This window comes from Pipistrellus hanaki (genome assembly GCF_964339955.1).
Source record: "Pipistrellus hanaki genome assembly, chromosome: 1".
Taxonomy (NCBI): domain Eukaryota; kingdom Metazoa; phylum Chordata; class Mammalia; order Chiroptera; family Vespertilionidae; genus Pipistrellus; species Pipistrellus hanaki.
Genome location: NC_140503.1, coordinates 188,603,540 through 188,616,167, shown reverse-complemented (window position 1 = coordinate 188,616,167; position 12,628 = coordinate 188,603,540). Strand labels below are relative to the sequence as shown.

The following is a 12,628-nucleotide window of genomic DNA, read 5'->3' as shown; positions in this document are numbered from 1 at the left end:
GGTACAAACTACAATGTGCAGCATAGGGAACACAGCCAACAATGTCACAATAACTTTGTGTCTTTTTTTGTTTAATATATATTTTATTGATTTTTTTCAGAGAGGAAGGGAGAGGAATAGAGAGTCAAAAACATCGATGAGAGAGAAACATCTATCAGCTGCCTCTTGCACACCCCCTACTGGGGAAGTGCCTGCAACCAAGGTACATGGTTGACCTTTCAAACCTGGGACCTTTCAGTCCGCAGGCCGACGCTCTATCCACTGAGCCAAACCGATTTCGGCACTTTGTGTGTTTTTTAACTCAGTGTATTATAACACATTGTTGTCATTGTTTCATTATTCCTTTTAATGCTCAAATTATCTGAAATTTGGCCATTGGGTCTCCTTTAAGCTGCTCCTGTCTTTTTGACATTTCCTTTTCTATTCTCAAGCACTTGTGTGGTGACAAATGGTTACTAGACTTTGCATGGTGATCACTTCATAAGGTATGCAAATATCATATCACTATGTTGTACACCTAAAACTAACATAACATTGTGTCAACTATACTTTAATTTAAAAAAGCTTTATATCCCAAAATGAAAATAAATATATTACAATGCTTACACCCACCTATCCCTACCTTATACTCCCTCCACCCACCTCTTAGCATTTTTTCTTCCTCCAATGTTTTGTTTGAGAAATTTCAAACTAGTACAATAAACACACATATTCTCCTCATCAAGATTAATCGACTGTTAACATGTGGCCACATTTACTTTCTCTCTCTCTCATTATAATATTATCAAACCAGAAAATTTAGTATTGATTCAATATCATTTAATGTACAATCCATATTCAAATCTTCCTAAATGTTCCAAAAATGTCCTTTATAGATTTTTTTTTTAATTGATGACAAACAAGGATGACCCATTGGCTTTCATGTATCTGTAGCCTCTTTTAAATCAGAGCAATCCCCCAACCTCACAGGCCAGATGCTTATAGAATGTCTCGTGGATTTCCAATTATTTCTTTATTAGATTCAGTTAACCATTTCTGGACATAATACATAGACAATGCATATCACATCAGAGGGTACATGATGTCAGCTTGTTTCATTGCTAAAGATGTTAGTTGAAGTAGTCATCACCAGATTTCTTCTGAAAGAAACCCCCTTCAGCAATTCATATAATTCTGGTTTGGTGGTGATGAACTCCTTTAGCTTTTTTTTATTATTATTATTAATGAAGCTCTTTATCTGGCCTTCGATTCTCAGTGATAGCTTTGCTGGATAGATTATCTTTGGCTGTAGGTTCTTACTATTCATCACCTTGAATATTTCTTGCCATTCCCGTCTGGCATGCATGGTTTCTGTTGAGAAATCAGCTGACAATCGTATAGGTGTTCCTTTATAGGTAACCACCTGCTTAGCTCTTGCTGCTTTTAATATTCTCTCTTTGTCTTTTGCTCTTGGAATCTTAATTATGATTTGTCTTGGTGTTCTGTGCACTTCCTGGATTTGTAAGTCCAATTCTTTCACCAGGTGGGGGAAGTTTTCTGTCACTATTTCTTTCAGTATGTTTTCGATATCTTGCTCTCTCTCATCTTCTGGGAACCCCATAAGTCTGATGTTGGTTCGCTTGAAGTTGTCCCAGAGGTTTCTTACATTATCTTCAATTTTCTGGATTCTCTTGCCTTCTAGCTTCTGAAGAGTGTCTTCTGGCTCTTTATGTTCCAAATCTTTGACTTGATTCTTGCGATCTTCCATTCTGTTTTTAGGACTCTGTATAATATTTTTTTTATTTCAGACAATGTATTCTTTATTTCTTGTTGATCCCTTATCATTTCTTGTTGATTCCTTATTAATTCTAGTTAATCTCTTTTCATATCCTCATAGGTCTTATCGATCTTTTCTAGGAAATTCTTGAAAAACCTTATAAGCGTAGATTTGAACTCTATATCCAATCGCTTTTTGTCCTCCATTTCTTTCGTTTGTGATCTATTTCGTTTTGGCCTTTTCGCAGCTTCCCTGATGGGGCGGGGTTTCAGGGTGGAGCCTACAGCCTTGGCTTCCATCAGCCCCGCCCTATTCCTGAGTCTCAGTAATCCCCAGGGTCCTTCAGTACTCCTTGCAAGCACCTCTGAGAAAAAGGTGCCCTCGATTTTCGCCTGCTACCAAACAGTCTAGGCTCTCCCCCAATGAGCCCGGAACTGGGGTTCAGTTCAGTTGGAAGTGAAGTTGGAGGTGGCGTTCAGAGCAGTCCAGAGCTTTTATCTCCTTCCCGCCAGGGCAATCCCGCGGCACAGCGAACGGTCCCTTCTCTGCTCGCAATGTGCGCGCCTCCGGGATCTCCCTTCGCTGCTCCCCTGGGGTTCTGCCTTTCAGCCCAGCTCCCTCTGTTTGAGCCTGGGTCCCCGGGGTCTGGCCTAGAACTGGAGTTCAGAGCTGTCGTAACTGGGGCCCACCACAGTCGGAGCTTTTATCTCCTTTCCCCTAGGGAACGCCAGCCAGGCACTCAGCTGCCCCTCCTCTCGGCTCCATCCTCTCTGCGCGCGCTGTGTGTCTCTGCACCTCAGGCTTTTACAGCTCCTCCGCTCTTCCATCTGGTTTTCTCCTTGCTTCTCATTGTAGAATTTCCAGTCAGTCGACTTTCCTGTAGTTCTGGGTAACGTCCATTTTATATTTTAGTTGTATTTTATTGAAATTGTTCTGTGCGGCTGCAGGTAGGTGTTTACCTGTGCAGCCATCTTGGATTCTCTCCATCACTAGATTTCTTGGTTAAGGTGGCATTTGCCAGATTTCTTCATTAAACAGTATATTTTCCATTTGTAATTAAAAAGTAATCTCGTGCTCGCTTCAGCAGCACATATATTAAAAAGTAATCTGATGGTGATACTTTGAGACCGTATAAATATCCTTTTCCCCAATAGCATTTCACCCAATGGTCTGAATACTGATTCATGAATCTTGCCTGAATTATACTTTGTAAATTACAAAATGATGAATTTATCCTGTTTGGTTTTTTTGTTTGTTTGTTTGTTTATTGGTTTGAGAGAGAGAGAGAGAGGAAGAGAAAGAGAGAGAGAAACATTGATTTATTGTTCCATGTATTTATACATTTGTTGGTTGATTCTTGTATGTGCCTTGATCTGAGATTGAACCCACAACTTTGGCATATAGGGACAATGCTCTAACCAACTGTGCTACCTGGCCATAGCCAAAATAGCAAACTTCTAATGAGATTATTCCATCTACCTTTATTATGTGTGTGTGTTTTTTAATTCACTGTGTTATAACACATTGTTGTCATTGTTTCATTATTCCTTTTGATGCTCAAATTATCTCAAATTTAGCCGAGGCCGGTTTGGCTCAGTGGTAGAGCATCGGCCTTCGGACTGAAGGGTCCCGGGTTCGATTCCAGTCAGGGGCATGTACATTGGTTGCGGGCACATCCCCAGTGGGGGGTGTGCAGGAGGCAGCTGATTGATGATTCTCTCTCATCGATGTTTCTGGCTCTCTATCCCTCTCTCTTCCTCTCTGTAAAAAAATCAATAAAATAATTTTTTTAAAAATTATCTCAAATTTGGCCAATGGGACTCCTTTAAGCTGCTCCTGTCTTTTTGACATTTCCTTTTCTATTCTTAAGCATTTCCATATTTTTCTGGCACAAGATGTACCAGCATCACCTCATTCTCTTCCTGTCCCAGGCCTGGAAAAAGCCATATTCCTCCTAAGCTCAGGATCCTTTCAGTGGGGAATAATTTAGAACAAGCTCTGGGAGCTAGGATTGAGATCAAGGTACATTATCTTTAACCAGATCTGTTAGCAGATTAATCACACACCACTTGCTAAGACTAATGCTTTCTGGATGTTTTTAAAAGTAAGACATTTTCATTTAATATTGCCTTACTGTATGGCAAGATTGCCCTTTGTAAACACCCTATCATTACCAGGATGCTCTGACGTTTTCAAGACACTGAAACTGGCAATCTAGGCTAGGAGGATTTTACTCAAATAATTATATACAGATTTAACTTCATGCTCACCTGATCAATGTTCTCTCAGTTTAATGTTTTAGATAACTGGTTGACAGATGGCAAGAGAGCAGTGATATGGTTTCATAATTAGACTATGAAAAATGACACATGAGAAAACAATTAGAGGGAAAATATTTACCAAAGGTTAATTATCATTTTTTCCAGGTGCACTTATATTTAGCCATGGGGAGAAAAGTACTTTAAAACAAGAACTTAAAACAAGTCATTTAAAAAGAAAAAAGAAAAAACACAACTTTTACCTTCTCTTATTAATCTTGAATCTGAAAATGCTTTTTCTTAAGCCCTGTAAATTAAATGTTACATAATTTAGCCTAACAGGCAATTATTGCAACCAGGGAAAACTAAACCCAAGTCATGTCTAGTGTATGTTTGTACAGCACTTTAGTTGACAGAGCACTTTCCCGGAGTCACCGACTCCTCACAGCACACCTGTAAGGTGAGTGAGATTGAGCGGTCACTATACAGGGTGGCCAAGCCTGAGTTTCAAAGAGAGTCCAGGGCTATCTCCTTGGGAGGAGTAGGGAACGAGACACCCTCAGATCAAAGAGTCAACCTGGGAGTTTCTGGGGAGCATTTTACTGTCCTTTCTGCTCGTATCTAACTACCTTGCATAAAGAGGGTGTTCAGTGTTCTCCTGGTGGATGAGTAAATGCTACGTTCTCACAGGCACATGGGTTGGGAGAATACAATGATGCACATGCGATGCTATCATTTGACTTTTCAAATAGAAGAGGGTGTTAGAGATTTGCATCCAGCAAATGCAAAGGGTCATTCTCTACCCCAGTGGTTCTCAACCTTCCCAATGCCGTGACCCTTTAACACAGCTCCTCATGTGGTGACCCCCAACCATAAAATTATTTTCGTTGCTACTTCATAACTGTAATTTTGCTACTGTTATGACTTGTAATGTAGATATCTGCTATGCAGGATGTCTTAGGCAAACCCTGTGAAAGGTTCGTTCGACCCCCAAAGGGGTTGACCCACAGTTTGAGAACCGCTACTCTACCCCATCACACAGGCTTCTTTTCGGAACTTTGGCTGGGATCAACTTAGCTACCTCCAATCCAAAGTGCTGACCTCAGGGAAATCCTCTACACTGGAATTTTAACTTTGCTTCCATTTATGGCAGTGCTTAAAGGGTCCATCTTTCATGATTCTTTTCAACTGAGAGTGCCAAGCCAATATCCTGATGCATTTGAATGAAAACACATGAGACCCCATCCTCTGACCTGGGTTTCTAGGACAAATTAACTGGGAAACAGCCTCTCAGGGTTTTCTGTAAAAACAGCTTATTTTCCAAGCTAAGCCCTCCTAGGTGTGATTCCTTCCTTAAGTCTTCTGGTCTCCCTGGGAAATTTCAAGGCCTAGAGGAGAGGATCATCCATCAGGCCTCTTCCATGACATCACCAGGACAGCTGGAACACACAGGTCACCTTAAAGAACACACTCATCAAGTCTCTTCTCTGTAGTCAGTGGGAGGCAAAATAAAGAGCAGGCCCTTCTCCCTCTCAGATGATGCATGCTGACAGCCTGTCCCCTGAATGTGCTTGTTTTTTCACAGCCAGAGCTGGTGGCTTCCTCCCCACAGTTCACCGACCCCCACCTGTATGTGTGGAACGTGACAGGCAACCGGCTGCTGCACCCCGTGGCAGGAGTGAAGCTGAAAACGCGGCCAGGCCAATGCACAGACTTCGTCAGCATCAAAAGGCAGGTGGAGATGTTGGCAAGGATGAAAGTCACCTCCTTCCGCTTTGCCCTGGACTGGCCCTCCATCCTTCCCACCGGCAACCTGTCCACCGTGAACCGACAAGCTCTGCGGTACTACAGGTGCGTGGTCAGCGAGAGCCTGAAGCTCCACATCTCGCCCATGGTCACCCTGTACTACCCGACCCACGCCCACCCGGGCCTCCCGGCGCCGCTGCTGCAGAGCGGGGGCTGGCTGAACCCGGCCACGGCCACGGCCTTCCGGGACTATGCCGGGCTGTGCTTCCAGGAGCTGGGGGACCTGGTGAAGCTCTGGATCACCATCAACGAGCCCAACCGGCTGAGCGACACCTACAACCGCACCGGCAACGACGCCTACCGGGCGGCCCACCACCTGCTGCTGGCCCACGCGCTGGCCTGGCGCCTGTACGACCGGCGGCACCGGCGGGCGCAGCGCGGGGCCGTGTCGCTGGCCCTGCACGCCGACTGGGCCGAGCCCGCCAACCCCTTCGCCGACTCGCACCGGCAGGCGGCCGAGCGCTTCCTGCAGTTCGAGATCGCCTGGTTCGCCGAGCCCCTCTTCAAGACCGGGGACTACCCGGCGGCCGTGCGGGACGACCTGGCCTCCAGGAGCGGGCAGGGGCTGCCCCGGTTCACCGAGCAGGAGAGGCGGCTAGTCCGCGGCGCCGCCGACTTCCTGGCGCTGAACCACTTCACCACCCGCTTCGTGGTGCCCGCGCGCCAGGGCGCGGGCCGGGACGTGCAGTTCCTGCAGGACATCACCTGCCTGAGCTCCCCCAGCCGCCTGGCCGTGCTGCCCTGGGGGCAGCGCAAGGTGCTGAGCTGGGTCCGGAGCCGCTACGGGGACCGGGACGTCTACATCACCGCCAATGGCATCGACGACCCGGCTCTGGAAAACGACCAGCTCCGCAAGTACTACCTGGAGAAGTACGTCCAGGAGGCCAGGCAAGGTGAGGCTCGCGGGCCATTGCAGATGCGGGAGCAGAGCGGGAGGGGAGCCCTGGCCGGTGCGCTCCGTGGTTGGAGTGACAGCCCCACGCACGGGATGGTCGCAGGTTCCATTGCCTGTTGGGCACATGCAGGAGGCCACCAGTCCGGAGGTAAACAGTCTTTGTCTCTCTCAAACCGATGGTTCTCTCTCTTCCCCCTTCTTCCTTCCCTCCCACTCTCCCTGAAAAAACAATGGGAAAAATAAATATCCTCTGGTGGTGATTTCCAAAACTCAAAGAGGAGAGTAGGCTCCTGCCGAAACCGGTTTCGCTCAGTGGATAGAGCGTCAGCCTGCAGACTGAAAGATCCCAGGTTCGATTCCGGTCAAGGGCATATGCCTTGGTTGCGGGCACATCCCCAGTAGGGGGTGTGCAAGAGGCAGCTGATAGATGTTTCTAACTCTCTATCCCTCTCTCTTCCTCTCTGTAAAAAAATCAATAAAATATATATATATTTTTTTTAAAGAAAGAAGAGTAGGCTCCTCAGTGAGAGTGTTAGGTCATTATGGAAAATCTGGCAAGTATAGAAAAGTGGTGTTTTTTTTTAAATAATCACCTGAAATTCCATTCCCCAAAACAAGCACTTAGACTTGTGCTTGCTAGACATTTTTAATACAATTGAGCTCATGCTGTAATCCAATCTTGTATGCAACTTTTTAATATCACATTATAAAACGTGTTCCTTGTTAGCATTATCTTAATGGCTCATGTATAGGAGAAATGGTACCCAGCCCTGAGGGCTTAAGTCTTGGCCCAGGAAGGAATACACCCCACCCCCATTACCAGTTTTAGACCTAATTTAGTACAAACTATGGAAGCAGGCCTTCACCCCCTAGCCTAAAGCAATACTAGGGCTGTTACTGCATTTGAAAGCAGAAAGTCAGGAGATTCAGAATAAGAGAAAATAGCTTTATTTGCAATACTGGGTATTTTAATTTTTTCTTTTTAAGGAAAAAGTTGCATTATTTTTCTGGGGCATACATGAGAAAATTGGTGTTATGGTCAAATTCCTGAGACACTAACCAATAAACATTGTGAACCTACAAAAAAAAAAAAAAAGTAGAGATGGTGAGACGTGGATACATATTTTAATAAATATTTTAATATGTTTTTATTGATTTCAGAGAGATGAAGGGAAAGGGAGAGACAGAAATATCAATAATGAGAGAATCATATTGGGATGCCTCCTGCACACGTCTTACTGGAGGGATTGAGCCCACAACCCAGGCATGTGCCCTGAACCTTGACCTCCTGGTCATGGATTCACACTCAACCACTGAGCCACACTGTCTGGGTAAAGTGGGTATATTTTAAAGGTAAAGTCAACAGGATTGCATGTGAGAAAAGAGTGAAAAATGATTCCAAGGTTTTGGCTTGAGTGATTAAAAGAATGAAGCAGCCCAGGGGCATGGCTCAGTGGTTAAGTGTCGACTTATGAACCAGGAGGTCACAGTTCAATTCCCAGTCAGGGCACATGCCCAGGTTGCAGGCTCGATCCCCAGTGTGGGGGCAGCTGATCAATGATTCTCCTTCCTTCTCCCTTTCTCTCTACAATCAATAAAAATATATTGGGGGTGGGGGAGGAGGATGAAGTGGCCATTTACTAGGTTAGAGGAGACTGGTAGGCACATTTTTTCTAAATGAGTTGATGTTGCATAGTTTGAGAGTCTATTATAGACATCCAATTAGAGATGCCAAGTAGGCTAATAGGTATAAGTCTCAGGTTCAGAGGAGAGGTCTGGGCTGAGATACATATTTGGGAGCCAAGAAAAAAAATGGATGGTATTTTTAAAAACAGGTCTCATTGAAATCACTAAAGGAGCAAGGACAGAAAAGGGGGGGGCCTGAGTTCTGGGACACTTCAGTATTCAGAGGTCAAAGATGAGAAATCAGCAAAAATCAATGAAGAGGACCTACTGCTGTAAAAGATAACCAACAGCCAGTTTATATGGAAACTAGAGGCCCAGTGCACTGATTTGTGCACAGGCGGGGTCCAGCTGGCCTGGCTCCAATCAGCAGATAGAACTGGGCCTGTCAAGGGGAGGAAGAGACGGCCAGTCCACCCTGATTGGGACCTATCAGGGCCAGCTGAGGTGAGGGGCCACAGGCAATTGGCCGGTGGGCCCCACCCCCAATTGATGTGTGTGTGGGGGGATGATCAGGACTGATCTGGGACAGTGGCCTGGGGGAGGGATCATGGGTAGTTGGTCAGCCAGCCCTGCCCCTGATCGAGGTGGTGGAGACCCATCTGGTGGGGGCTAATGGAGGTAAAGCCAGCTGTGCGGAGGGGCTAGGGGGCGACTGGGGTGGAGCGGGCCCATTGGGGGTGAGGCTGGTCAGAGGCAGGGCCCCAGGAGGTTAGCCAGCTGGCCCCCCCCCAAATTGGGACAGTTTGCTGGCTTGCATTGGGCATCATAGCAACTGGTGATTCTGATCACTGGATTTATATATATATATATATATATATATATATATATATATATATATATATTCCAGTAGTGAATGAAGATACACGAGAAGACAGATGGAGTAATGTCCTTGAGTAGGCAAGAGAAAATAAACTTCACTTGTAAGTGGAGGAATCAGCCTCCTCCAAGAGCACAGACAAGTCAATCAGAGTAACAAGAATCAGAATAAGAACAAGTCAATCAGAGTAACAAGAATCAGAGTAAGAACAAGTCAATCAGAGTAACAAGAATCAGAATAAGAACAAGTCAATCAGAGTAACAAGACAAGTCAACCAGAGTAACAAGAAGGCGGAATATATTTGTGCGGATGCCAGTAGGTAGGTAGATATTTGTGGAAGATTGAAGAAGTTCCCTGAGCACTTCAGTTTTTCTGTGAAGTAGGAAGGTCATTGCTTCAAAGCAAGAATGCCAGAGGACACCCTTAGCTACAATAGTTTGGCTCAGTGGATAGAACGTTGACCTGAGGACTGAGGGTCCCGGGTTTGATTCCGGTCAAGGACACATACCTAGGTTGCAGGCACAATCCAGTCAGGGCACATGTGGGAGGCAACCAGTCGACATGTCTCTCCCCCTCCCTTCCACTCTAAAACTCAATGGAAAAATATCCTCAAGTGAAAATTAGCAACAAAAAAATAACTCCCCCATAAAACCATTTAAAAAAAAAGGACAGAGTGAGTGACTAGGGGAAACCAAGTGTGGTTATAGAGCAACACTAAGGGTGCATTTGAGGTTTGGAATCAGGCCAAATAGTAAGACTTTTCCCTATGAACAAGTGACAGTTAAGTCCTTCATGGCATCAACTCTCAGATTTGCTTTTCCCTCCGGCTGTGTTTGTGTTATTTATAAATCAAAGTTTTACTTCAAATATATTTTTTAAACTTAACTGTATATATTTTCACCACCTTTGTATCAATTACAAAAGAATATAGAAATCCTTTAGCACGGCCCGTGTGACTCAGCGGTTGAACCAAAGGTCACGGGTTCTATTCTCAGTCAGGGCACATGCCCCGGTTGCTAGCTTGGTCCCCAGAAGGGGGTGTGCAGGAGGCAGCCAATTAATGATGCTCCTCTCTAATCAATGATGCTCCTCTCTGTTTCTATCTCTATATCCCTCTCCCTTCCTCTCTAAAATAACATTTTTTAAAAGTCCTTTAATGAAAAGGGACCCTTTTTTATGGGCATGAGTTTACCTTGTTTCAATGAAAACCAAATTCTTATTCAAAGGTGTGTTATAGTCCATTTATGGTTAATAATGTTCATTTCTGATATTTTTCTTTTTCAGCATACCTGGTTGATAAAGTCAAAATCAAAGGCTATTATGCATTCAAACTGACTGAAGAAAAACTTAAACCCAGATTTGGATTCTTCACATCTGACTTCAAGGCTAAATCCTCAGTTCAGTTTTACAACAAACTGATCAGCAACGGTGGCTTCCCTTCTGAAGACAATAGTCCTAGATGCAGTCAGACTCCAAGAAACACGGAGTGCACCGTCTGCTTATTTCTTGTGCAGAAGAAGCCACTGATATTCTTTGGTTGTTGCTTCTTCTCTACCCTGGTTCTACTTTTATCAATCACCTTTTTTCATAGGCGAAAGCGAAGAAAATTTTGGAAAGCAAAGAACTTACAACTCATACCATTAAAGAAAAGCCACAAGAAAGTTCTTAGCTAAACTGATCCTACTTCTAGAAAGCTTATTCACTCCAGTTCCATGTACTTATAACTTAAAGAAGATATACTTATATTGTAACGAAGAAAATTTGACATATTAGCGGTAGTCAAGATGATGACAATCGATCTCTCTTCTGTGTTTCAAATGTATTTTCCTTTATGTGTCTTAATGTCAGTGAATTCAGTTCTTGGATCTAAAGATAAAGGCTTTGCCTAGACCAGCAATTATCATCCTTTTTCATCTCATGGCACACATAAACCAGTTAATAAAATTAAAATTCTGCAGCAGATCAAAAAATTTATTTTTGCTGATATGACACAAAAAAAATGTAATTCTGATTCTTTCACACTGGATAGCTATTATGTTGGCTGTTATGATTTAAAAAAAAATTTTTTTTTACAATCTAAAGGAAAAGAGGTCAGTGCCCCTAAATAGAAGGTATTGCACATTTTAAAAATTCTTGCAGCACACCAGTTAAAAATCACTGACCTAGCCGGGACCGGTTTGGCTCAATGGATAGAGCGTCGGCTTGGGGACTGAAGAGTCCCGGTTCGATTCCGGTTAAGGGCATGTACCTTGGTTGCGGGCATATCCCCAGTGGGGGGTGTGCAAGAGGCAGCTGATCGATGACTCTCTCATCGATGTTTCTGACTCTCTCTCTCCCTTTCTCTCTGTATAAAATCAATAAAATATATTTTAAAAAATAAAAATAAAAATAAAAAAAATAAAAATCATTGACCTAGACAATAAGCTATGAGGATTATCTGATACATTGATTGCTTCAATGATGTTTTCCATCATTCTTCTTTTATAAATACCAAGCTACTTATCATAAAAAAATTTCTTTGAAAAAATGCAACTGTTTTGTTAGACTCCATAGCAGAGATTTAAAACTCAACACTGGATGGTCAGTGATATACTCTGTCACTTCTAACAAGGTGCTTTGCCCCTTATGGCAGGTGGTTCTCAAATGGAAAGAAAAAACACAATACGGTAGTGCTATCTATAGCCAGTTACTTAAGCAAATCCCTTAGTTTTCCTCAATAGAAATACAAATTATCTAATTTTGTGAGGTCTCACCTTTCATTAAATGATTTTAGAAAAGTAACATGTTAACCTCCATTAACTTATCTCATGAAAAAATCAGAATACTAAGTTTAAGGACAGCAAGACCCAAAATGCCTGTGAAGATAGAGAAGTCACCCAACCTTACAGTATAGCAACTCTCTTTAGACAAATTGACATTCTTCCTCACGTGATTTTTGTGGTAAAAAAATCTTATCTAGCATACTTAGGAAATGTGTTTTGTCAAGTCATCAGACCAAGGACCTTATCATTCCCCAAGTCTAGCTCTCCCCTGAGGAGCTTCACTCTTCAGACACCACATGCATGCATGGACTTCTCAAGGTGTAGAATGCAGCCACATCTGGACCTAGCAACTGTGACTCTTTGGATGCAATTCAGAATGAGGAGTCTGAATGAGTTACAACTTTTTACATTGCAGCTGGGATTTAGTGAATTCTTAAGTCTAAACTGGAGGTTTTAACTTTCTTAATTCTGTGCTTATTTGTTCAGTGTATTCTAATTGTTGGAGGAATAAATCTTGCATGTAAACCCAATTATGCCCATTTTCTTGTTAGTCGACATTTAAATAACCACAGCAGCTAGTCACTAGCCATCCTCTCCAGAAATTCAGATTTTCTTTTATATATATATTTAAATACATTTTATTGATTT

At 43.4% G+C, this 12,628-nt stretch overlaps 1 protein-coding gene across 2 annotated transcripts in view; it reads left to right on the top strand.

The window, feature by feature from the left end:
* Positions 1–11,210, top strand: part of KLB (klotho beta) — a 39,590-nt gene extending 28,380 nt beyond the window's left edge. For both annotated transcript variants that reach the window (XM_084900613.1, XM_084900614.1), the window contains exons 4-5: positions 5,600–6,713; positions 10,503–11,210. In XM_084900613.1, the coding sequence (XP_084756739.1) occupies positions 5,600–6,713; positions 10,503–10,891 (1,503 nt within the window). In that variant the 3' untranslated portion in view covers positions 10,892–11,210. The remainder of the gene's footprint in view (positions 1–5,599; positions 6,714–10,502) is intronic.
* The last annotated feature ends 1,418 nt before the right edge of the window (positions 11,211–12,628 follow it).